Genomic DNA, 26,513 nt, shown 5'->3' with positions numbered 1-26,513 from the left:
CAGGGGGGGCAATCACTTTTTCACACAGGGCCATGTAGATTTGGATTTTTTTTCCCTTAATAATAAAAACCTTCATTTAAAAACTGCATTTTGTGTTTACTTGTGTTATCTTTGTCTAATATTTCAATTTTTTTGATGATCTGAAACATTTCAGTGTGACAAACATGCAAAAAAATAAGAAATCAGGAAGGGGGTGAAGTAAGAGACAAGATGTTAAAAGGGTTAATAACTTAAGTCAGTTCTGCCTGAAAATTAGACTTCTAAGCAACAGGGGTTTATGGCAGGAAAGGGGGTTAACTGATAAGGATTCCAGATGCGAGCAAGGAACCCCCTGGGGTCATAATCTTAAACTGACCATTTGGCCAAATACCATGACCCCCCCCCCCTTCTTACCATAACATCGAATGACGTCTGAAGCAGCAAGCAAGGACTATATAACCTAAAAGTTTGTACCGGCACATCGAACAATACTTCGGTTTTGTTGTTTCTTGCGGGAAACAAGACTTCGGCTTTATTGTTCCTTGCATGCAATAAACTCATCTGTTTTACTTCATCTCGGGATCAAGAACCTTATTCTTTCTGTTACAACAGGGGCAAACACTTTTTCACATCACTGTACATTTCTCTACATCCTCCCTCTCCTGTCTTTGAGGTAGCTTTCTCAAGAAACTCCAGGACTCAGAAGAAACTTAAACATTCCGTCCCCATCAGGAGTTTAGTACAGAAGATGGGAGGGAGAAGCTAAAGCAAGCGTGAAGGTTAGAGTTTAGCATTTGAATTCACAGCTCCAACCATTATATGGGTACAGGGTAACATATAGATTCTGCTAGCAGACTCCATCAGTATGTAGGAAGCAGTTACATAGAAAAAATCTCTGATATGGCAGAAAACTTGTACTTAAGCTAAAATTCTTTGCTTGTTGCTAAGCTTGAGCTGGCCCCAGATAGCACTTTGGCTTTCTTGGCTTCCTTGTGATTAAACTGTGCCAACTTTTTCTCTTAAAATAGAAACCTTTTAAATCCCTAGCCCTCTATAGTCATGGAATGACTGTGCCTTTAAGCATTACGTTATGTTTAAAGGATGTTTGTTTTTTGGTATAAAAAGAGCACTGTAACTGCTGAGAAGCTCTGTTGACTGCATGTTGTCAGAGAGGCACACCCAGTGATAAATCCAAATTATCTTTCGACTGCCTTTTTAACTGGTTATTTCTGCTCATCAAAAGGGATCTTTTCATTCTCCTGAGCCTTCACACGTATGTTGTAATTGTGTTCTTATTTTTTATATCTTGTTCAGAAAAATAATTATTACAGCTATTTGTAAGCTCATATTTGTAAATTGAATCTCACACAATGTATGTGGTTGTAGCTGTATGGTTGTATGGCTGTTGTATTAGAATTATTATTTAGAACTAATGTATTTTAAAATAGACATAATAGACATAAGACTAATTGCCCCTCTCTTGTATAAACAATCACTTGAACTGACTGGATTTGCAGGGAGATATAATAGGGGCAAAATTTTTGAGTAATTCAGCTAACTGGGGCATGTCCAGCTGTGAACAGCAAGGCTGTCTAGTGGTCATCTTCACACCAGCAACTCCACCAACTTGGACCCTTCTACAACTATCAGGTCTGGCTGGTACCTCTGTCTAATTAAGTTTGTTTTTCTTTATAGAAATGAAAATGCGGTCTGGGACTGTGGTATCATGTACAAGTAACTATGATCATTTGATTCTCTCTCTGCATTAAATCATATACAATACTGGAAAGGTTTCAGCTCATCTGTGGTTTATGTTAAAACTAAGTTTTTATTAGCAAATAAAAAAGATGTATAAACTTATGTAAGACTGAATAAATCCCAAATCAAATGTGTAAATTTTAACCTTTGATTTTAATTTTATTTTTTTTATTCATGAGCTTCATCCTATTAATATAATTATATTGATTATATTAATATAATTAATTATTTTTGCAAAAGAGTTATTGCCCAGTTAGTGAGGCAGTTTTGGTGAGATTGTCATAAGAAACCAGTCCCTTATTTAAGCCTCACAAACAGTTCATCCAGGGCCAATGACTCCTCTCAAGCAGAGCGCTAGGTTACAGTATACAGGTGAAGGTTTAAGCAAGGAGCTGCATCAGTCTGAGGGATGCAGAGGGACAAGAAGAGGTTAATTCCATGCTGCAAAATAGAAAAAGAAACTGCTTTTGCTTTTATTGAAGAATTTTATACCTGAATTTTCTCAAATAATTCTTATTTTCATTATGCATATATGTTCTCAGGTAGAATGGTGACACAGTGGTTGGCATTACTGCCTTGTAACACTGCACCAAACAAATGTATATTTCTAAATATCACAGCATGATCGAATTTAAGTCATTTTAATAACAATGAATAGTCACCTATGCGTTACAATAGAAACATTTATATTGATTTAAATCGCGTTTAAATCGCCTTTATTTAAAACCCATAAATAAAGCTGATACTGTTTAGACTTTTAATTATTTAAAACTGTATTACAGCAGCACAATGCACAATGCAACGTAAATCGCTATCTTTGTCTTCTGCGTAATAATGTTCACCTCTCTGTCCAGCAAATTAACAATAGTAATAATAATGAACTTTATTGTATACGGCGCCTTTAAAGGTGGCTCCTCAAAGCGCTTTACAGGTTAAAAACAATAACAACCATACTGTTAGGCTGGGCAAACTGTTTTTTTTAAGAAATACAAAATGAGATATAATGATGTGTTCCGGCTTAGACATTAACGAAGAGCATAACATGTGGGAGGCGTAGCGGTCGGCTCTGGCTTTCCCATCTACTGTATACACTGCAAGTACAACTCTGCGGGAGTGCTGGCTGTGACGAATTAAACCGGTTTTACAGATATTTTCAAAGAAGAAGGGGGCGAGATTTCCAGCGAAAGACACCTTCCCCCCTCAAAAAACCAGTAAGTACAGTACTTACTAGTTAAGAAAGCTAGGCTCCTCTAATGTGTTAATGCGTTGGTGTAACACTCCGGGGCGAAAGGAACCCTTCTTTCATTGGAAGACAATGAACATATTCTAGCCCTAAATGAATTCATAGCAAAAATGGTTTACATAAAAGACATTTTTCCAAGAAAGTTTAGCCTTTGTCACTAATGAAACCACTAAATAAATACATAAATATAGAAATCTTAAGATTTTTAAAATACATGTTTTTGCTCAAATTTATTTAAAAATAAAAACGATTATAAATGCCAGCGGAGAGAGAGAACAGGGGAGGGATGTTGGGTTTGCATAAGGGGCGGGGCGGGGCGGGGCTATGGAAATTAGGTTTATTTGGAAATGTGGAGTTACACGTTCTGGCAGTTTGTGAATTATCGTTGTTGAGTATGGAGTGTTGAGGTATTGATTTTGTGTAATGCTTTATGTTGAAAATTGAGGTGGATTTTGTTTATAATAAAGAGGATAAACTGGGATGGGAGGAGGGTTTGGTTTTGCATAAGGGGCGGAATTATGATAATTGGAGGAATTTGAGAGAGTTTAATGGTTTGATATATTTGATTTTGTATTGTGGTTGTTATCTATGTTTTTGGTTGGTATTATGTTTATATGGTTGTTTTTGTTGGTTGGTCGTTATTATGGTTATTAATAATATGATCTGTAGTTGAAATCTGAGCCTAAATAAAAAGAAAAAGCATTTTCAGAGAGCAATTATGCTGCGTTAGATAGATACTTTATTGATCCCGTGAGGGAAATTGCAAAAGCAAAAGCAGCTTAACACAGACAACACAGCCACAATGTAACGAATGATACAATAATAATAATAGTACAATACATACAAAACAATCAGTACAGTGAGGGGTGCACTAAAAGAGTTACTCACAGTCCAGACACACAAAGAACAAACTAGAACAGAACAGTACACAGAAAAATCGTTTCACACATATGAATATTGTAACGCCCTCGCCTGGTGGTGAGGAGGAAGCGCCCCTAGGTGCTCGTAGTACCGCGGGGCATGCTGGGAGTGGTAGCCCGGGAGAGTCTGAGGGTCAGCACAATGACCAGCGGCTGACCCTACCTGTGTAAATAATGTCCTAGTAATTCTAGTGCCCTGTGTAGTCCTGTAAAAGTGTAGTGTGTTGTTAGGTAATTACCACCCTAAATATGTGTACGTGTTCCGTCAGTCTCCTCATGTGTGTGTAGATCCTGTGTTGGGTTTTGTGCGGTTGAAAATGAATAAAGCTAATGCTTGTTTGTTAATTGCGTCTCCACTCGTCCTTGTTCTGAAAAGAACCTGCAAACGCTACATTGGTGTCAGAGGCGGGCAGAATGGACAACTTGTGGCAGACAGTACCGGATTCTATTAAGCGCCGGCTGACGCTGGAAGAAACAGAACCCATTGGTAGCGCACATAGGGAGCCTGAGCAACTCCTGGGTGCGACAGGTGGCCACAGCCCTTACCAGGGCTATTCAATAGTGGTCCCGCCGGTAGAATTGGGGCGACCGGCCGTTACTCCTGGTCAGCGACCACCCCAGATAGAGGATATTCTCCTTGCCGGAGCCGATCAGCGATTCCCACACCCATCGGTGCGGGTGAGACCAGGTCGCTACAATGGGGAAGCGCCGTGGGAAATCTACGAGGCGCAGTTCCAGCTCGCGGCCCAGACGAATGGCTGGAGCCAGGCGGAGATGGTCGGCCACCTGGCGGCGGCGCTGGAAGGAGCGGCCTGCCAGGCGCTCCTGGACGTCCCGGAGGAGGACAGAGGTGAATACACGGCGCTGGCAGCGGCTCTCCAGCTGCGCTTCGGTGTGGAGGAGGCGCCGGACTTGATGCGGGAGAGGCTGGCCCTGCGGCGACGCCAACCAGGAGAGCGACTGGGCCCGGTTGCCACTGATGTCGCGTTCCTCACCCGCCGAGGATACCCAACTTTCCCCCGGGAGGCGCAGCGGGAGATGGCTCTCCAGGCTTTTCTCAAGGCCCTCTCACCCGAGGAGCTGCGGCGCCACGTGCAGCTGGCCGCGCCAACATCGCTGGAGCAGGCCTTGGCCCTTGCTACACGGGCTGAGGCCGTATTCGGGGTGGCTGGAAGCGCCAGCAGACGCAGTGCGCCCTGCCGGCTGACCGAGACGGCGACGGAGGGATCCAGCGAGGGGGAAGAGGAGCCAGCCCGGGCAGCGACCCCCGCGGAACAGCCCCGCACGCTGATTTGCAACCGCTGCGGGAAGAGAGGACACCGAGCCCGGTTCTGCCGGGCACCCGAACCTTGCACTCCTTGATCGGCGTCGGGAAACGGGAACAGGGCGGCTCAGCGTGGGGAAGGCCGCCCCTCGAACACCTCAACCCCCGCTCCGGAGAGCGCTGTTAAGACCGGCGCCCCTCACGCCACCGTGGTGCGAGTCGGCTGTAGCCGGGGCCTGTACCTCCACTGCAAAATCGAGGACCAACCATGCCTGGCCCTACTCGACACCGGTTCATCGGTAACCCTACTCTGGCCGGGCGTCCTCCCCGACAACGAGGGCACCAACCCCCCAGGATGGGAGGCCTCCAGCCTGCGGCTAAGGACCGTGACGGGACAGCTCGCTGCAGTCCGGGGGAAATAGGTGCTTGCCTTCCGTCTAGGTGCAGCGACGGTGCGCCACCCCTGCTACCTCGCACCCATCCAGGAGGACTGCATTCTGGGGCTGGACGTACTGCAGCGAGTGGGGGCCAGTTTGGACTTGAGCCGGCAGGAGTTGGTGTGGCAGGGGGAGCGACTTGCCGGAGCTGGGAGAAAAAGAGGCAGCGGCAGCGGCGGCGGCGGCGGCGGCGGCGGCAGTCGCCGGGGCAGACCAGCCCTGTGAGCCGGGGAGCGAGCGTGCCGGATCCTGCTCCCGAGTCAGCCGGGGGGCCAGACAAGGCGGCGGCGGCGGGGGCCGAGCGTTGCGTGGAAGCGAGGCGCGCCGTTGAGGATCTCTACCAGCGGAGCTGAGAGGGCCTCGATCAGGACCAGCGGCAGTGGCTCCAGGAGCTACTCGCCCAGAACGAGGATCTCTTTGCGGCGAGAGATGAGGACTGCACCCGCACTGCCCTGGTCCAACACGAGATCAACACCGGCGACGCTCGGCCCATCCGCATCATACCGGGACGCATGATTCACGCCAAGCGGACCGCCGCCGAGGAAAAGATCCGGGAGATGGCCGCAGTGGGGGTGATTGAGCCCTCCGCGAGCCCGTGGTCGGCGCCAGCTGTACTGGTCAAAAAAAAAGACGGCTCGTGGAGGTTCTGCGTCAACTACCGCAAGCTGAACGAGGTCACCTGGAAAGATTCCTACCCCCTGCCGAGGATAGATGACGCCCTAGACTACATCACTGGGTCGACCTGGTTCAGCTCCCTGGACCTCCGCTGCGGCTACTGGCAGGTACCGCTTGCTCCCGATGCTCGCCCGAAGACGGCCTTTTCTATCGGCCAGGGCCTCTGGCAGTTTACTGTCATGCCTTTTGGCCAGTTCAATGCCCCGGCGACGTTCAAAAGGCTGATGGAGAGGGTGCTGGCATCTGTCCCGCGGAACCAGTGTGTGCTGTACCTGGACGATCTGCTGGTTCATGCCCGGGGCTTCGACCAGGCCTTGACAAACCTCCATGCAGTGCTGGCCTGCATCCGCCGTGCTGGCCTGAGGCTCAACCCCTGCAAGTGCGAGCTCCTGCGGCGGGAGGTGACCTTCCTGGGACATGCTGTTGGACCGCGAGGGGTGGCTACGGACCCAGGTAAGGTCGCCGCAGTGAGGGGCTGGCCGACTCCACGCACCGTCGCGGAGCTGCACAGCTTTCTGGGGTTGGCCTCGTACTACCGGAGGTTCGTCCGGGACTTTGCCAGCATCGCTGCCCCGCTGCACCGCCTCACCGACAAGGGCCGCCGTTTTGACTGGGACTCGGGCTGTGAGACTGCCTTCGGCCGGTTGCGTGAAGCTCTGGTGGGGGCCCCCGTGCTGGCCTACCCCGACCCGCGGTTGCCGTATGTTCTCGATCTCGAGTGACTCGGGGGTGGGCGCGGTGTTGGCGCAGGAGGGGCCGGATGGGGAGCGCGTAGTGGCATACTATAGTCGGGCTTTGACTAGGCCTGAGCGGAACTACTGCGTGACCCGTCGTGACCCGTCGTGAGCTGCTGGCGGTGATGGCGGCGGTCCACCACTTCAGGCCGTACCGGTTCGGGACCCGGTTCCGGCTAAGGACCGACCATGCGTCCCTCACCTGGCTGCTCCACTTTAAGGAGCCGGAGGGGCAGATGGCACGATGGATAGAGATCCTGCAGGAGTACGACTTCACTGTCGTGCACCGTGCGGGGTCTCGCCATCTCAATGCTGATGCTCTCTTGCGGCGCCCCTGCGAGGCCGCGGACTGCCACCACTGCGCCCGGCGGGAGCAGCATGAGGAGGCTGTCCGCCCCGTGGCGGGGGTGAGCACCGCGGCCACGGCCCGGGAGGGGCCGCTGCGGGTGGGCCTGCCAGACCTGGCGCAGCGTCAGGCAGCTGATCCTGACGTGGGGCCGGTGCTCCGCTGGAGGGCAGCAGAAGTGCGGCCTACGCGAGAGGAGCTCGCCCCGCACCCAAAGTCCGTCAAGGCCCTCTGCGCCCTGTGGGAGGCCTTGGAGGTAAAGGACGGGGTGCTGCGCCGGGGGCGGCGGGTACCCTCCAGTGGCGAGGTACGGTGGCAGCTGGTGGTGCCTCGGTCGCTCCGCGGGGCGGTGCTCCGAGCTGTGCACGGCCAGCTGGGCGTGGGGCACTTCGGCGGTAAAAAAACCCTGCAGCGTCTCCGAGGCCATTTTTATTGGGGTCTTTGCCACCGGGACGTGGAGCGGTACTGCCGAACGTGTGCGGTGTGCGTGGCGCAGAAGGGTCCCCCCAAGCGGTCCCGGGCCCCCCTCCAACAACACCAGGTGGGGGCTCCTATGGAGTGGATGGGGGTGGACGTTTTGGGCCCGTTTCCGCGCACCGAGGCCGGGAACCGCTACGTCTTAGTGGCCATGGATTATTTTACGAAGTGGCCGGAGGCCTACGCCCTCCCGGACCAGAGTGCCCCCACGGTGGCCGATGCACTGCTGGAGGGGATGTTTGCCAGGCTGGGGGTGCTGGAGGAGTTACACAGTGACCAGGGGCGTAACTTCAAGTCCCAGGTCTTGAGGTACTCGGGGTGGTGGGCGAGGTCTGCTACCGTGTCCGGTTGCGAACACGGGGGAGAGTGGTGGTCCTGCACCCAGACCTCCTGGCCCCCTACCGGGCCCGGGAGGAGGAGCCGTGTGGGGAGGCTTTAGAGGAGCAGCCGGGGCTGGAGCCGGCCGATAGTGGGGCGTCCGTGGGTCGCCAGCCGTCACCCCTGCGCAGCGGCCGCTCACGCAGAGTTCCGCAGCAGTTGGCCGAATACGAGTACAGCCTGAGGTGGGTGTTCGACGTCGGCGAGACGCCAGACGCTTCAGGTGGGGGCAGTGTAACGCCCTCGCCTGGTGGTGAGGAGGAAGCGCCCCTAGGCGCTCGTAGTACTGCGGGGCATGCTGGGAGTGGTAGCCGGGGAGAGTCTGAGGGTCAGCACGATGACCAGCGGCTGACCCTACCTGTGTAAATAATGTCCTAGTAATTCTAGTGCCCTGTGTAGTCCTGTAAATGTGTAGTGTGTTGTTAGGTAATTACCACCCTAAATATGTGTACGTGTTCCGTCAGTCTCCTCATGTGTGTGTAGATTCTGTGTTGGGTTTTGTGTGGTTGAAAATGAATAAAGCTAATGCTTGTTTGTTAATTGCGTCTCCACTCGTCCTTGTTCTGAAAAGAACCTGCAAACGCTACAATATAAATATAGATATAGATACAAATTTAGATATAAATGTATTGCACAGGTCTCTAGCATATATTGCACAAAAAACGGCTGTAGATGGGAAAGGAAAAAGAAAGAGAACAGATGTAACAGTAGATGTGTAGATGCGTTCAGTGTTTATGTAGAATAAGTGATTAGGTTTATGAGCAATCTAATTACTTATCTTTTAAAACGCTATATAAAATAAAGTTTATTATTAATTTGCTGGACAGAGTGGTGAACATTATTATGCATAAGACAAAGATAATGATTTACGTTAAAAGACATTTAATTAAACATGGGTTTGTGATTTAAATGGGAATGGAAGTGACGGGAACTCTTAATCTAAATAAAAATAAAATAAATAAAACAGGTTTCGATAGTTAATAACCACTTTTTATGCACGAAACACGGGTGACTTTTCTTCCTCCTGATCAGTTTAGAAATCTGTGTACACTGTAAGGTTTTTACTTCTTAATTAAACTTTTAAAATACACGTTTCGAATAGAAAGAAATTCTCTTCCTGGTACAGTATGTATAGCAAACCAGCACGTCTTTTTTCTCCAATCAGAGGGGTGTCAGATGATGTCAGCCAATCACCATTCTGAAGCCCTACCATAATCTCTAGTATAGGGAGACCCCAGAATTCTGTCCGATAGTTTATGTAGATAGATGATAGATACTTTTATTGATCCCGTGAGGGAAATAAACTAAATCATTTTCATTTTAGGAAATTATTAAACGCTCGGTTAAAAGCAAAGGAGATTGTCTGTTATAGTGGACATAAAACCAAGAGTTCGCTGGCATTATATCCTAGAAGACACAGACCGGCGCCAGACCAGGAGAATGCCCGCAGCATAAAAGAAATTGCCTGATGAACTAGGGATTGGACAGTTTCCAAGTGCTTGTACAATCGATGGAAATGTTCAAATAAATGTGCAAAAGAAATAAACAAAATATTCATTTATTTCTTTATCATATTGGCTAGCTAATGTCCTCTCTTTGCTAGTTAGTGGCTGTGTTTCTGCGTTGGGTAGCAACGGGTGACTGTTCTCAGGCGGAAGATGTAAACAGCTTAATTTTCGTGTTAAATATTTTTTTAAAATTAAAATTCATTCTATACAGCAATCGCATATATGGGTACCGTTTCATAAAACTTTCATGCTTAAAATGCTTAGGGAAAAATGGAAGACTGGTGTGTATTTTTTCTTTAAACTACCAAGACCAGCCATACACAGTACAGTTTACATACATACAGTAATGTTTATGTTCCTAAATTAATATCGTTTATGACCTTCAGATGCGTTATGCTCCTCTTCTTTTTATGCTCAGCTACTAAAATTTCCCTTTAGTGGTAAAATTCCATATAAATATTGTAATGCTTACGGCCGACAGGCACTGTGTAAGAGCCGGCGTACCAGAGCAGGTGACGTCACCGCCCTTCCCTGTGATAGCAGGACCACAGCTACTGGGCTGTGGAGAGATCTCTCTTTAGCTCACGGGGCTAGGTCGCTGCAGAGAGACGCGGAAGTCCTGGGATGGGGCCGACCAGATGCGGCAAGGGCGCCTGCCTGAGCCCCCGTTGCGTTGCATTGGTGTCAGCAGTGGGATGGGATAGCCCTTCCAGAGATAGCTATAGCTGTAGAGAGCTATAGCTTTAGCTCACGGGGCTAGGTCACTGTAGAGAGACACGGGAGTCCCGGGTTCGAGCCCCGGACGGTGCGGGGCCGACCAGATGCGGCAAGGGCGCCCGCCTGAGCCCCCGTTGCGTTACAATATTCAAAACTAAGTGGATTAAAATGTGCACAGTAAAGAGATTAAATGATTAAATCTTTTCACTACCAACCAATGCACCACGAGTGCCCTTGTCGGTCATTTTGGCCAGCCAATCACAACTGCGGTGCCCTGCGGTGGCTTGTGGGTAGTTTACCGTACCGCGGGTTTGAATGGCTGCATCTGTATGTTCTCCACATGTTCATGTGGATTTCTCCCCACAGCCCAGAAATGTACTTGTAGGTTAGTTGGGCTCCAGTTACCCTGTGGCCCTATTAGAATAGGTTAGAAAACGTATAGATGTATAGATTGCAATCTTTCTGATTGCAATAAAGTGGATGTAGGCATACTCCAGTGGTTTTATTGAAGGATTATTCCAGGAGCTGGGAGGAGCTGTTCAATCAGCCAAAAATGCCAATCAGCTGCTGAGTGTCTTTAGTTTATTCTGCTTCTCCATGATACATCCACTCATGTCATAAAGAAACCAGCCCCACTCAGCACTGAAAGACATTTTCAACATTGTATTGTTCTTGCTTAGAACAACATGACATACTGTAATAGCAGTTCTGGGCATGATTACATAGTAAATAGATCTTTTGGCGTAAAACATTCCAGTTTACTTACAAACTACAATGCACTGGAACTCTGCTATACTGAAAATAAAAATTAAAAAAAAAACTAAATTAACTTAAAGTTTGTGTTTTTGCTGCCTTCATCATCCCAACAGTTAACTGTAAGGCTCACAAGACAATGTCTGTGTTTTCATTGATTTGATCTGTATTGATCACTGAAAGTAAAATTTCAAACAAAAGCTCACAAAGGAAACTTGTTTCATTCACATGTATTTACTGCCTACGAAACTTTATTACATCTGTGTCACTTGGCCTTGTGGATTAAAATATTTTCTTTGTCAAACTCTTAGAAACAAGAGTATTTGTGTAAGAATAGCAAATGTGTTCAAGACACTTTTATTAATTTTTAACCCGAGATTAAAAAATCATGAGGAATATTTACACTTTTTACTTCTTATACTTCAGCTGTAAATGAATTGTTGAAGAATATTCTCTCTCCCCCCACCCCCTCGATCTGCTGGTGCAGAATGAACACTGTGTGTCTCCCGAGTGGGGTTGCACTTCACTGATCCATTGTGTTGAAAGGGGGCATATAAATGCAACAAAATTACCATTCTGTTGAACATATTATACATAAGAAGTGGGGATCAATAGAAAACTTTATGTTGTCTATTAGTGTGTAAAGCATTTCTCAGCCTGCTGTGTGATCAAATGCTATCATTTGGAATAGACAATAACTTCTTAGATCGATGACTAACAACTGTTTTCAGATTAAGTAAACATTTTGAACAATTAAATTATGATCTGATGATGACACATACACATACAATTTGGAACCCTGGTATCAGTGCATGCATCCAACGCAATTGCAGAAAATGCAGCTTATAAGCATTTTGCTTGTCCTGAAGGGTGTGTAGTTTCTTCTCCTTCTTAGCACCCAGTTTGCCTAAACAAGATTGAGTGTGATTTTGCTCTTTTTTCCTAAGCCTTCCTGCTGGGCTGCTTTCTGGCAATCTCATCGCAGGCACAAGAAGACAGACAAGTCATTGATCAGTGCTTCCGCAATAAGGATTACGAGTACCTGCTGAACATCGCTACGAATGGCCTCAAAAACAAAGGCAAACCGAAGAGCTTTGTGATTGTTGGAGCAGGAATCTCCGGATTAATCGCTGCGAAACTCCTGGAGGATGCTAGACACAATGTATGATATTTCAGTACTGTCTCAGGAAGCAGGAGACTCACCCTCAGCTCCTGGAGGCCTGACATCTTCTGTTTTTAGTCCAAACTCGTTGTTTTCATAATAAGGCATTAAAAGGCTGGTCTTGTAATTCTTAAGGTCTTGCAATTTTGATTAATGAAAATTCTCACTTCCTCAAAGTAAACTGTAAACTACAGCAGCACCTGAAGTATTGCAGTTTTTCAGGATCATACTTATGCCGTCAATCATGTAGACAAGCTGTGTAACTGAGACCTCAGGAGGTACAAACAGCAGACCCTAGACCTCCATGAACTGACACTGTTGTGTGGGCGATGGTCACAATTAATAAAACATGTCGGTCTTTCAGGTACATTATTCTAGTACTTGATCTGGTTTTGGTTTAGTACTTCTGCTTCCACTCAAGTGATTGACAATCCTGTTGGCAAAGTTGGGTGACTTCACAATTCACAAAACGGGGATAATTTGTGGGTGCTGTCTTCTTAGTAATACACTTCAAAAGCACCCCCCCTTGAAAAGAGCACATTTAGAAATTCTAGTTTTCAGCCATTACTTAAAATATTTTTTATGTGCAGTCAAATTTCTTCATTCTGTTTGGGAATTGGTGTGCCAGGAAGGCACAAGCAGAAAGTATATCTCTTTCCAGCAGCAAAACCAAAATGCCCTTTAGGATTACATGCATGGAAGGTGGAGCTCACTCTCAACTGGCCACTTCTAACTGATTTCCAGAGCTGGAGGCCAGTCCACAGCACTCAAGTACAGAAAACATTCAGGAACGAATACCTGTTTGGGATTGTCAATACCACACAGATGTAAAATCAACCACAGAATGGTGTTTCAGTAAACATACAATAACATTTCTTGGACAGGACACAAACTTCATTTGGGTTACCAGTCTACGACACCTTCAGATCTCTAAAAAATAGGCCTCATTGGCCTTCCAGTCAGGAATCTGGGATAAGAAGTGGCTCCTGTTGATTTTTAATAGCAGTAATATTCTAGTCAATCAGATTGCAGTATCCCGGCAGGAAACTGTCATTGCAGCAGGTCAGCAGTAATTAGGATAACAGTTTCAGCTGGCCTGCCTCTAGAGGTCATTCAGGCCTCTATTATATATAAATGTGGTGAATTATTGGACAAATTACATAATTAGCGAGGAGCTGAGAGTCACAATCTCATGTGGGATTCATTTGGATTTAGTTTGGTATGTAAAAGGATAGTCTATACTTGTTGGTGTTTGGTTGTTTAGAGTAGGACCGTAAGTGGGGTGAATACTTTTATAGCCGCTTTATATAGTAAATAACTTCTCTGCACAACATTTTGTTTCCGGTGGGATTGTTTTCATTGTTCATGCCTCATCAGTCAACAGCTGAGAGGTAGGCCTGTCACAGTTCCGTTCTCTCCTCTGTATCAATAATGTTTTATTTTCCTACAGGTCAGTGTCTTGGAAGCCAGTGACAGAGTTGGGGGGCGAATTCACACGTACAGGAATGAGAGCAGGGGCTGGCACGCAGAGCTGGGTGCAATGAGAATTCCCTCGACTCATGAGTGAGTTTCCTTGAAGTGCTTGCTTCATGCTTTGATAAGGCCAAAAACAGTTGAAGCAGCACTGTATTTAGCATTTGTTACAGAATAAATTGGTAGAATGAGATAATTAAATTATTGCTGCTGCTGAGAAATTGTCCAGCCAATAAGCAAAGAGGTGTGCATTCAAATTGTCCTGCCAGGGTTATCATCCATCCATTTAATAACCACTTCATCCAATTTGGGGTTGTGAGGGAGCCAGAGTTCATCAAAGCAAGCAACAGGGTCAAGATGGGGTGCACCCTGGACAGGATACCAGTCCATTAGAAGACACACACTCACACCAGGGCTACTTTTCCCAGAAGCCAATCAACCTCCCAGCATGTCGTTGGACTGTGGGAGGAAGCCAGAGCACCCAGAGGAAACCAACACAAACATGGGGAAATACCATAAATCTTCATGCAGATAGCTCTGCAGGGGCAAATTTAAACACAGGTTCCCATGCTGTGAGGCAGCAGTGATAACCCCACAACTCCAACAAAGCAGTTAGAAAATAGATGGATGGATGGATGCTCTGTAATCTAACTCAAGTGATATTTTCAGGTTAGTCCTTCTCTACATTACTCACTATGGACTCAATCTGTCAGAATTCATCCAAGAGGATAACAACACCTGGTACTTTATAAATGGGAAACGCATCAAGACGTCCGAGGTTATGAAGAATCCTGACATTCTGGGCTACCCAGTGGAGGAATCTGAAAAGGGAAAATCTGCTGCACAGTTGTACTCTGAAGCCGTAAAAAAGGTAGTATATTCACACAGTGGTTTACTGTTAATTTATAATAAAGATGACATTAGTGTGAAAACATGGCCAATTTTGAAAAAGAAAGGGGAGATGTCAGATGGATGCCCAATTCTGCAATATAATTGGGGGTTTGACTCTGGTGCTCACAATCAAGAGGTTCATGCCTAATGGGGTGACTGGGTACCCATCTAGAAAACAGGTCGTAAGAGTTTTAAATGTGAACTCAGTAAGGTGGTCTGGTGGGTAACTAGACACTCAACACCAACTCCTTGAGTCCAATTTGGTCTGTAGTGGTTACACAGTGAGCCATTAGTTTCCCAAACAGGAACTGATTGACTCCCCCTAGCTGAGACCACACAATATGATTGGTCTTACAGAACCTCATGTGCAACAAGAATATCAGCCCTCCTTTGGAGAACTGAAATGGATCTGTTCTTGTTACAGTTCCAGCATCCCGCCACCAGAGGGCACTTCAAACTCTAGTGCCTACTTCATCTGTGCAGCACAGGCACAGATCAAGTAGACGAGAGTAACCAATCCCTGCTTGGCCAGTGTCCCTACATCACCATGTCTCCCTTCCCCAGACCTATTTAAACCCTGCTCTTTGTTTAAGATGTGCTTAGTATTGGTTTCAACACTTTGAGCTCCAGATTGAACCCTTGCCGAATTCTCCCTCGACTCTTTGCCTGTCTTCTGGATTTTGGCCTGTTTCCTGACCTTGGTTTTTGGATTGTGTCTCTGCCACTTGATACTGTATTTGTCTTCTGACTTTGGACTTTCACTCACCTCTTGACCCTGGACTTGGGGTCCCCTAATTTACTGGTTTTGGATTTTTTGTGATCTTTAAACCCTCAAAGGGTTCTTTACTTGATGTCTGAGCTGTGGACCAGCCTAACAGAATTATTATTAATAGTACTGCCAAAAAGCAGTGTCTTCTGACCTGAAGCTCAAGCCTTGTCACAAACAGACTCCACAACAGGAGAACAATAAGAAGCTTGTATCAATGTCAATGACCACAAGTGTAAGCTCAACATCATTGTTTGACCATTGCAGTCTCTAATGGCACATGGTTGCAATGAGCTGAGGAGAGCAGATCTCCAGTGCAGCTTTGACTGTCTGGAAGACTGGTCAGATGTCCCTCAGGATGAGTTTAAGATCCTATTAATAAAGCTAGAGAATACACCTCCTAGCCCCGCTTGTAATTCCAGCTAATCGGGGGTGTGAATAAATTTGGATGCTTCTAGTGTCTTACAGATATATCTGACATTTTTACCAGTAGCGACACTTTAATAAGTCTTACAGTTGTTATACCTGTGCTGGGTGATGTTTCACAGCTTAATGGTACAATGGGGCATTCCCAAGAGCTCTTGCCCGTCTGCTGGCCACGTGAGAATGAGCTCAGGCTGTATTTCTGTCCTTCCTCAAACTATCAATTAGGTAGCCAATCAAGTAATCAAGCACCTGATTGATCTGCCTGCACTGCTTTGCAACACCTGTGGTGTAACATCAGGAAAGGGAGAAACAGTTGATGGGGAAAAATGAAATTGCTTTACTTTGGCAACTCATTTGATTGCATTACAGATATAAAATGTCATAAAATATTATTTCTCCTTTAGAACAGGAGTGTTTAGAGGTGGGAGAGAGCTTCTAAGCATTTACAAGTCACAGCTACTGTATATTCTAAAAAACTGATCAACTCTGATCTGATCTACCTCTAAAGTAGAACAGATATATTTCAGTTTCAGTGACAGTAGGTCCTCCACCTTTCTGAAATGTGCCATTGGGGGATTAACACTCATGCACTTGACCAGTGTTCATTTGAAAAAATATATATATTATTGGTTCTTTCTGTGCAAATGGTGGTGATGACTCATACAGACCCAGGAAATCTTTCATCCCCTCTGCAATTTCATTCTCAGACAAAGTAAAATCAATCTTATCTCCTGAAACACTGCTGGAATTAATTCATTATTGGTGGTGTTTGTTTGTTTTTGTGGCATTGTTGTATTAGACTCTGCTGTAAAATTGATCTCCCCCCAGGGGATGGTAAAGCTTGAATTGAGTGTATGAGCGGAATGGCAGCACCGTTCTGCTGTATATTCAGTTTGAAACATCCTGCTTTAACCTATGAAACTCTAGGTCTCTCTGCTTCTACCTTTTGTTGAAGTGCAAGCGATTGATCTCTGAAATCTTCATGATTTTTTCATGCCCTTTGATGATCTTCTAGGTCATTGACGAAATCAAGGAAAATCCATTGCTGTGCCATTGCAACATCAAGAAATATGATGTCTATTCTGTAAAGGTAAAGTTGGCTTTCAGTTCCAATAGTGATTGTTTCTAGCTAATGATTAATTACCGTTCCATTTTATAGAAAAGATTCTGTTGATTATCTAATTTAAATTATGATAGTTATGTTTGTGCATTATGAACATAAAAGCATTAAGGTACAATATAGATAACCTAAAACTTCAATTTACAAATTGATCAAAGGCTATATACAGTAAGTCACTTTAATGTTTGGTTACAGATTCAGATTAGTGTCTCTGTCTTTCCCTCGATCTATCAATCAGGCAGCCAATCAAGTAATCAAGTACCTGATTATCTACCTGCACTGCTTTGTAGCACCTGTGTTGTAACATCAGGACAATGAGAAAAAGTGAAATTAGAAATTGAAAAAGAAAAATTAAATTGCTTTACTTAGGCAACTTCAATGATACTGTACAATAAAAGCCAAAGCCAACAACTGGCATCTTTTGCTGACATCAAAGTCTGGAACAGCTTTTACCTAACACAACACATCTAATTATCTACAATTAATGGAAATAGACAAAAATAAATAAAAATATGTGATTTTTGCCTATGTTGTTATCTGTCACAAGTTTACAAGAGTTTGCAAGTCCTTAGCTTTTAAAACTGTATTTCCAGTCAAAATGAGTTTTTTGATTTGCTTTGTTTTTGTCTCAAAAGGATTACCTCAAGAGAGAAACTAACCTAAGCAGATATGCAATCCAGATGATTGGAGATGTTTTAAACACACAGTCCCTATTGTACACGGCCTTCAGCGAAAACCTAAGAGATGAGATTGACATCAATTATTACGTCAAGTGAGATTTTCAGATTATGGCATTTTCTTTTGTAGGACACTGACAGTGATCACAGTAAATTAACTACATATTTAGTGAAGCAATCCTACCTCATGCACAGTTGTTGGGGAAAGATACTTTTAAATTGTAAATCATTAGAATTACATGTGATTAAGGGATTACTTGTCTAAAAAAAAGTGTGATGCCCTGACGAGTTCCAGTGCACCAGCACCAAATTCCATTCCACATTCCACACGTGGAAGGAGCTCGTCAGGACCATCTCAAATGAGATCAGGCTGGGCTTATCAACCTCAGTAAGGAGCCTCAGTCACTATTGAAATCCCAGCAAGCAATCCTCAGGGCTCAGACATTGAGTTGCATGAGCACAAGTACAGTAGCTGCTCTTTTCCCAGGATTTGTTTTCCCGGGGGCTCCTCCTCCCAGGACTCCTCTCATTCTGATCCTTATCACTCCATTAATTATTCACTAAACCCATAAAAATTGCATAACAGAATGTCTGAGCCACAACCCAATGGAGTTCAGCGGTTGAAAACAACAGGATCCAGGACCATGGAAACAGTACAACGCCTCCGCAACCTCCTCCAGGATGTCCTACCGGCTGCACCTCTGCCTCCTCTATGGACTCCATACCCCCTGACTCTGTCCCTGTGCCCTTTCAAAACCCACCCAGTTTCCAGCTCCAGGTTAGTGGCCATCCCAGTTCCTGGCTCCAGACCCGTGGCAGCCTCAGTTCCAGATTTCAGATTCACCTTGGATCACCGGTCAGAGGACTAAGGGACAAACCACGGTCTTCCATGAACCCTGATTGCTACATCCCACTCCTTTCTCTGGAGACCCAGATCAGTGCAGAGATTCCTTATGCAGTGCGAGATGGTCATGTCTTTGCAACCCTCCCCTTTCCCTACTGACGGCACACAAGTGGGGTACCTCTTCTCCCTCCTCTCCGGAAAAGCACTGGCATGGGCATCTGCACTTTGGTACACTGGGGATCCCATTTGTTCTAATTATTCAGAGTTTACCCGAACATTCCTCCAGGATTTTCAGCCCCCAGGGAATACTTAGAGAGTTGAACAACAGCTTCTACAACTTACCCAGGGGAGACAATCGGTTAGGGATGACACTATTCAATTCAGGACATTGGCGTTGGAGATGAGGTGGAATGAGGCGGCTTTGTGTTCATTCTTTTATCATGGCCTCGCAGAAAGGATCAATGATGAACTAGTACATAACGAACTCCCGGATTAATTAGAAGAAATTATAGCACTTACCAATGCAACCAATGCAACTTGGGTGCACCCGTAAGAACGAAGACATTGAGACGGCCTATGTATGTACTGCAGAAAAAAGGGGCACTGAAAAAAGACCTGCCCTGGGCGCCCAGGAAACAAATCAGGAGCCCTTACTGAGTGGAGCATTCCAGTCTCCTTACCCTGGTGGAAAATTGCTCTTGCCAGCCTCTCTGTCATAGAACTCCAAGGTGAGACACCTTTTCCTGTTTATCGATTCCTGGGTGGCCAGTAACTTTATTGATGAAGATATAGTTTGCAAATTACAGATTCCCCTGATGTCCTGTACGCCTCCAGTCAAGATTCACTCACTTGATGGTTCTCCTGTCGGATCCGAGAGGATTACTTAACAAACTATCCTTCTCATCCTTAACATAGGTGCTCTATATCAAGAGACAATTTCAGTACTATGCATTCAAGCCTCACAACCGTCATTCATTTTGGGGTTTCCATGGTTACAACAGCATAACCCCCATATTGATTGGGCTACACAAGAATTGATTGCGTGGGGTGACAACTGCAAATTACACTGCATGCCTTGGGTTAAGTTACTGTCCACCACGGACATTAGACCGGATAGACTTCCCGATGAATACTGAGAGTTTATGGACGTATTCAGTAAACAGAAGGCTCTTACAGAACTTCCTCCACACAGACCGTATGACTGTGCCATTGACCTGATACTTGTGAAACTGCCACCCAGAGGCCAGTTATATTCTCTCTCTCCATTGGAGACTAAGGCCATGGAGGAATATATCACCGAAAATTTAGCTTTGGGGTTCATAAGACACTTGACCTCTCCTGCTGGTGCTGGGTTTTTCTTTGTGGAGAAAAATGATGAGGGGTTACGCCCCTGTATTGACTACCGAGAGCTCAACAAAATAACCCAGAAAAACTAGTACCCCTTACCCCTCATCCCGGCATTACTGGAGAAGGCAGCTAAATCCATTATATTTACTAAGATTGACCTCAGGGGGACGTATAATCTCATTCTCATTAGAGAAGGAGATGAATGGAAAACAGCCATCAATACAGAGAGTGGGTATTATGAGTACCTTGTAATGCCATTCGGACTGTACAACGCTCTGGCGGTTTTCTGGCACATATTACCTAGGTAAGTTCCTAGTTATATACTTGGACGATATCCTGGTGTTCTCTCTGAATTATCATGAACATGTCAAACACATTCGAATGGTATTGCAAAGGTTAAGACTAAACCATCTCTGTGAAATTAAAGAAATGCGAATTTCATCACTCAGAAATCGCCTTCATGGGGTACATCTTATCAAATTCCAGGTTGAAGATGGATCGTCCAAAGGATACTGCCATCCAGGACTGGCCTATCCCCACCAACCTAAAGCAAATATAAAGCTTCATAGGTTTTGCAAATTTCTACAGAACCTTTATTAAGACCTTTAATTCAGTGATAGCGCCCCTTACTGCCCTCACTAAAAAGGAATCCAACCAGGGCAAGTGGTATGCACAATCTCAGGAGGCCTTTAGTACTCTAAAGAAGAAATTCACATCTGCTCCTATCCTTCTGGAGCACATTCCAGAACAACCCACTACAGTCTTCCTGGCGGACAAGGTGATCGGAGTGACCCTGTTAGATGTAGAGAAGGCAATCTCTGAGGCACTGCGAGACACCACATCCCCTCCAGAAACTCCGTCGGGTAAGCAATATGTGCCTCCACAGGCCAGGGCAAAGGTTATTCAATGGGGGAACTCATCTCGGATGGCTGGGCACCCCCGAATGAATCGGATGGTGGAACTCCTACAGTGCAAGTTCTGGTGGCCATCCCTCCTTGCGGACATAGAGGTCTACATCTCCAACTGCACTCCCTGTTAAAGGTTAAAAGACTCCAGGAGTGTGCCCGCTGGACTTCTACAAGTGCTCCTGACACCAGAATGACCCTGGGAGTCCATATCCGTGGACTTCATCACTGTCCTCCTGAGATCCTAGGGACAAACTGTCATCTTAACTTTTCTCCAAAGCAGCCCACTTCATTCCGCTGCCCCACAGCCACGCAGATGGCGAATATTTTCATCAAGGTGGTCTTCCCCAGAAACATCGTCTCTGACAGAGGACACCATTTTGTCTCCAAATTCTGTAGGAGACTGGAAATAAAGACTGACTTGTCCTCCAAGTACCACCAGCTAACGAACGGGTAGACGGAGCGGGTTAATCAAGACCTGGAGACTTACCACCGGTGCCATGTCTCCTCTTTTCACGACGGTTGGGTGACACACCTCCCTTGGGCTGAGATATCCCGAAATGTCCTAGTGAACTCAGCCACAAGCGTGTCACCCTTCAAATGCCAATATGGGTTCCAACCCCTTCTTCTCCAGGTCTCTTCCCACAGCTCCAGGATTCCGGCTGCAGACCAGGCCAGATTTAGAGGGTGTGTGGAGACTGGTGCGGGCAAATCTAAAGAGGGCAGCACAACGGCAAGAGACTCCCACTAACCGACATCGGAGAGACCACCCTCCACTCCAAGTCGGGAAGCGAGTATGGCTCTCCACAAAATACCTCCGCCTATAGTTGCCCTCCAAGAAACTGGCTCCTTGCTACATTGGACCCTTCAAAGTGAGTGAACAAATTAATGCCGTCTCCTACTGTCTCACCCTTTCCTAGATCCCTCAGTAGGAAAATTTCGACAGCATTCTACATTTCAATACTAAAACCCACACCAACACATCTAGCACCTGAGGAATCATCTGCTCCCTGTCTGGAGGATTAGGAAGAACCTCGCCCCCAGTGGATTGTCGACTCCAGATGGGTACAAAACATTCTCCAGTTCCTGGCACATTGGAGGGGGCATGGAGACGAAGACAGGTCCTGGATCCCAGCAAGAGAATTGGCAGCACCATGTCTCATAAGAACCTTCCATACGAGGTTCTCTAGAAAGCCTGGTCCAGCACCTGGAGGTCACCCCTTTGCGGGGGAGCACTGTGATGCCTTGACGAGCTCCAGTGCACCAGCACCAAATTCCATTCCACATTCCACACGTGGAAGGAGCTTGTCAGGACCATCTCAAATGAGATCAGGCCAGGCTTATCAACCTCATTAGGAAGCCTCAATCACTACTGAAGCCCTGAGGAATCAATCCTCTGGGCTCAGACATTGAGTTGCAGGAGCGTGAGTAGCTGTTCTTTTCCCAAAGTTTTTCCCAGGGGTTTTCCAGGGTTTTTTCCCCCTGGACTCGTCCCATTCTGATTTCTTTTATCACTCCATTAATTATTCAATAAACCCATAAAAACTTCACTGCTGAACCAACTCCAGCAAGTATTAATTCTCCATGCCCTATTTTCCATTCACAGGTGCAGCGTAGCTGAATGTCTGAAAATTACTTTCAGTAGTATTTTGAATATTATTGAAATAATACTATTAATAATATATTAATATATAATATATTCATACTATATTACTACTTTATTATAGTATTTTTCAACAATATTTAATGATTTTAGTTCAGCACTTAGTATGATCCAGTCTAAACATACTATTAGAAAGACTAATGAGTTTGAATGTTAATGGGAGGTTTCTAAAATGGATTTTAAAAAGTATTTTCTAATATATCGCCTGCAGTAGGTTCTTATGAACAATACATTGTAGGGACAAGGCCTATCATTTAACTTAGATTTAAGTGTTATTAAAGATTTCTAATAATCTTTGAGTGTCTTGACAAAGCATTCCTGATGCACAGTGCTGTTGCTAAAGAGGTTCTTCTGTTCAGATACCTTGTAAAGCTGTATCAGGCTGAACAAAATGATGGTGTATAGTGCTCATGGGCTCCAGCATGTCTCCAGGTTGGTTTGCTCCCAGAACCACAGGTTCACTATCCATCACCCAAAGGAACATTCTACCAATAAGTGATAAGTTGGATGGATACAAGAACCAAAACTAATAGCCAGTTTTGCTTTACATTTAATATTTCTTTGAAAAGAATTGGTTGACCCCAGAAACAGCTTAAAGAGCTGTATTATATTGTGGTTCAAAAAGAATTCCACCATTGATGGTCCCTCCCTCTTCATTCCCATTTCCAACTGTTTCCTTCAGGGAAGTGGTTTACAATGCCTGTGGCCAAGAAAAAATGTCTACAAATGTCTGCCCTGTGCAGTTGGTATTTAAAATGCAGCAAAGTAAAGGATTGTGTGTAATGGTAGTGTAATATTTGTCAAGTGGTTCACATTGGTATAATGGCTTTGGCATGTGATTTGCATGCTGGAGATCAGGGGTTAGAACCCAACTCCTGGCATGAGTTTTCCCGGGGTGGTGTGGTGGCTCTGTGGCTGGAAGGTTGCTGCTTCATATCCCGTGGCTGGCAGAGGAATCTTACACTGTTGGACCCCTGAGCAAGGCCCTTAACCCTAACTGCTCCAGGGACACCATATAAATGGCTGACCCTGCGCTCTGACCCCAAGCTTCTCTTCCTGTTTGTGTGTCTCATGGAGAGCAAGCTGTGGTATGTGAAAAGACAAATTCCTAATACGAGAAATTTATATGGCCAATAAAGTGATCTTATCTTATATGGGCAGAGAGAGAGAGATCTGTGCATATACATGCACATGTTGCAAACCTTTGCATGGTGATGCCAAGGACATATTTTCACCCTTTTTGGATTAAGTTATATCTGAAATATCTCATCTTAAATCTAAACAGTATCTATACAAACTGCAAAAGACCCTATGAGAAAGCCTGCAAATGAAAGGAGGCCAATCAGTCTATCAATCCCATCTGTTAGGTTAGCAGTTTATTGATCCCAGAATCTTATCCATCAGTTTCTTGAAAGAAGCCATATTATTGGCTTCAACAACATGGCTGAGTACAGAAGCTTATTCCACATTACCACCAACCTTTGTGTAAAGAAGTAACTCCTACATAGATCTGTGGAGTTGGTCGAATAACTTATTAAAATTGTCCCACACCCTCAATTTATTGTTCATTTTTTTAAAGTAGTCCCTTGAACAAGTAGCCTCAAACATACTATTATATATACAGTATGGTCCCTGATGGAGAATAAATGAGGGAGATTTTATGCAGTTTAAAATTTCAATTAGAACTTGTGACTGATCACTAAAACAAAGGGAAATGTGACCAAGACGTGTTACAATTGACAACATATTATAATCTTAAAATAAGGTTATTCTAATACAGAGTCCATACTAATATTTAAGGTGTTTTGTATGTTAACAGCATTGGAAAATGATAAGAGACAAAAAATAACAAAAATGATTTTGTCTTTGTATTGTTTCCCCAGATTTTTCAAAATAGATGGAGGCACAGATCTGCTGCCCCAGGCTGTGAGGAAAGACCTTCAGAAGAGTAGAGTATTTCTGAATTCAAGAGTTTTGGAAATAAATCAGACCAGCAGTGGCATCCAGGTTGTGTACAAAGACAGAACAGACAACTCGGTCAAAACGATGGCAGCGGACTACCTCCTGTTCACCGGCACGGCCAAGGCAACTCTGAATGTTAGATTTAACCCCCCTCTCCCCCTGCGCAAAAGAGAAGCCCTGCGGAACGTCCACTATGACAGCTCGACTAAAATCTTCCTGGTCTTCAAGGAGCGGTTTTGGGAGAAAGAAGGGATCCGTGGGGGCAAGTCCATCACGGATCAACCGTCGCGCTTTATTTACTACGTGAGCGAAGCGTTCAAGAGTGGGGTTGGGGTGGTGCTGGCGTCCTATACCTGGTCGGATGACTCCCAGTTTTTCCTGGGGATGAGCGACGAGGCCTGCCAGGAGGTGGCACTGAATGACCTGGCGGCCATCCACGGAGAAGGAATCCGGGATCTGTATGAAGGAGGGGTGGTGAAGAAGTGGAGCCTGGATGAGTACAGCCTGGGTGCCTTTGCGCTCTTCACGCCCTTCCAGCTGATGGATTATCACCTGGATCTGTTCAAACCCTTTCAGAGAGTCTACTTTGCCGGGGAGCACACTGCCCTCCCCCATGCGTGGATCGAGACGTCCATCAAGTCTACACTAAGAGCAGCCATGAGTATGAACTACAAAGCCTCTGCCAAAGCCGTTCCACCTGTAAAGACAGAGCTTTAAAAAATCCAGGTAAAATATGGAAATGCTCCTTTTCTCTAAAATAAAATGTTTTTTTTTTCAAATGTGCTTCAAGTGACTGCATTGGGTCATTACACTGGTTTGTGCTTGCTGTTATTTTCTTCAATATTATAGTGTAATTTGTTTCATAACATATATCCTGTATTATTATACTAGATATTTTCTTGGAGATCTGCAGAGCTCACAGAGAGGAACCAAAGACATGCTCTTTCTAGGCAATTTAAGTTACACATTTTACTCAGTTATAGAGATTCAATTAACTATGTATCATTTTTTTAAAATATGATTGTATCTTGTAAGATTGTACCATAATATCACTTTATTTTAATGTCAGGACAACCACAGAGCATGCAATACTAGCAGATTCATGGTGCTTTATGGGATAAGACCTAGTCAGTTTTGGAACGTTGTGTTTGGAAAATATTTAAAAATCATTAAAGGAACAAAAACCAACTGGTGCTTCAGTTTGGATGTCTCGCTCTCAAACTTTTTTCAAGTTTGGAACAAGGCCAGTCAGCTCTAGAGATATAAAATTGTATTGGCTTAGAAAGAGTGTACATTAACAAAACAACAACAAAATAAATAAATGCTTCAAAACAGGTTTTGCTTCTTGTTTTGCTTGTTCTTTCTGCAATGGTTCTCCGGCCAAAAGCACTGCACATTATTCACAGTGAAAACAAAGAACACAGGAGAGGTATCAATGACTGATTGAAAATTTAAAATCCCAAAACGGTCTGTTTACCAAATATGCTTCATCACAATCAAAGCAATAGGAGTGGAAAGGACTGAGCACAGGGGAAGTGTATGTGCATGGAACAAGATGTCACAGCTGCGATGTTGAAGGTGATACTATTCAAGAAGAGGCTGGATGAGCATCTCAGACCATCAAAAATCACCAATTAATTTGGTTGTCACTTTTAAGACAACCAATTGATCCAGTCAAGCATTCTACTGGAGCAGTCTGGATGACTAGTTGGGATTTCATCCCACAGCCTTCTAATCAGCTCATTGAAACCAAGAAAGCAAGAGGGGCCCACTAGCCTCATCATTTGTAATCTTTCTTAATTGATGATTTTTCAGGCAAAAACCCAATTTATAGGGAGGAAGTTTCAATACATTTATTTTCATAGAAACTAAAATCACTTTGGTGCCACCAGAGGGCACTCTCACCCAAAGTCTCTCCCTGAAGTCAGAGATGCCCTGTTCAGTGTCTCTCTCCAGCCCCACACACAAAGTGCTGGAATTGAGGAGGGACTTAATCACCTGTGTTGCTGAACATTAAGAAGAAGTCAACTGAAATCTTATAATGGCAACTGTCATTTTGAGCTTTAATCCTTTAGTTCTGCTGTGCCT

The 26,513-nt window shown here is 45.0% G+C and overlaps 2 protein-coding genes across 4 annotated transcripts in view; one reads left to right on the top strand and one right to left on the bottom strand.

The window, feature by feature from the left end:
* LOC148815769 (uncharacterized) overlaps nucleotides 1-7,905 on the bottom strand; it is a 148,329-nt gene extending 140,424 nt beyond the window's left edge. The window contains exon 1 of the mRNA XM_088904788.1: nucleotides 7,213-7,905. Within this exon, the coding sequence (XP_088760914.1) occupies nucleotides 7,213-7,783 (571 nt within the window). The 5' untranslated portion in view covers nucleotides 7,784-7,905. The remainder of the gene's footprint in view (nucleotides 1-7,212) is intronic.
* LOC148815768 (L-amino-acid oxidase-like) lies at nucleotides 1,127-25,760 on the top strand. 3 transcript variants are annotated; one of them, XM_088904785.1, is made up of 8 exons: nucleotides 1,127-1,252; nucleotides 1,675-1,713; nucleotides 12,137-12,351; nucleotides 13,802-13,914; nucleotides 14,494-14,695; nucleotides 16,923-16,997; nucleotides 17,663-17,799; nucleotides 24,347-25,760. In XM_088904785.1, the coding sequence occupies exons 2-8, from the start codon at nucleotides 1,677-1,679 to the stop codon at nucleotides 25,140-25,142; spliced, it is 1,575 nt and encodes a 524-aa protein (XP_088760911.1). In that variant the 5' UTR covers nucleotides 1,127-1,252; nucleotides 1,675-1,676; the 3' UTR covers nucleotides 25,143-25,760. The 3 variants fall into 3 exon arrangements, with proteins under 3 accessions (XP_088760911.1, XP_088760913.1, XP_088760912.1); XM_088904787.1 differs by lacking the exon at nucleotides 12,137-12,351 and having other exon boundaries at nucleotides 1,129-1,252; nucleotides 14,538-14,695; XM_088904786.1 differs by lacking the exon at nucleotides 12,137-12,351 and having other exon boundaries at nucleotides 1,129-1,252.
* The last annotated feature ends 753 nt before the right edge of the window (nucleotides 25,761-26,513 follow it).

Source organism: Atractosteus spatula, chromosome 24, assembly GCF_055471065.1.
Source record: "Atractosteus spatula isolate fAtrSpa1 chromosome 24, fAtrSpa1.hap1, whole genome shotgun sequence".
Classification (NCBI taxonomy): domain Eukaryota; kingdom Metazoa; phylum Chordata; class Actinopteri; order Semionotiformes; family Lepisosteidae; genus Atractosteus; species Atractosteus spatula.
Note: the sequence above shows the minus strand (reverse complement) of the source record. Positions and strands in the feature narration are given on the sequence as shown.

What these genes read in the sequence shown, in the direction of transcription:
- LOC148815768 (XM_088904785.1), top strand. Translation starts at nt 1,677, where the DNA reads ATGAAAATGCGGTCTGGGACTGTGGTATCATGTACAA. An exon ending in TGGAGGATGCTAGACACAAT is followed by an intron (nt 12,352 to 13,801) that starts GTATGATATTTC and finishes ATTTTCCTACAG; the next exon opens with GTCAGTGTCTTGGAAGCCAG. An exon ending in GACATCAATTATTACGTCAA is followed by an intron (nt 17,800 to 24,346) that starts GTGAGATTTTCA and finishes TTGTTTCCCCAG; the next exon opens with ATTTTTCAAAATAGATGGAG.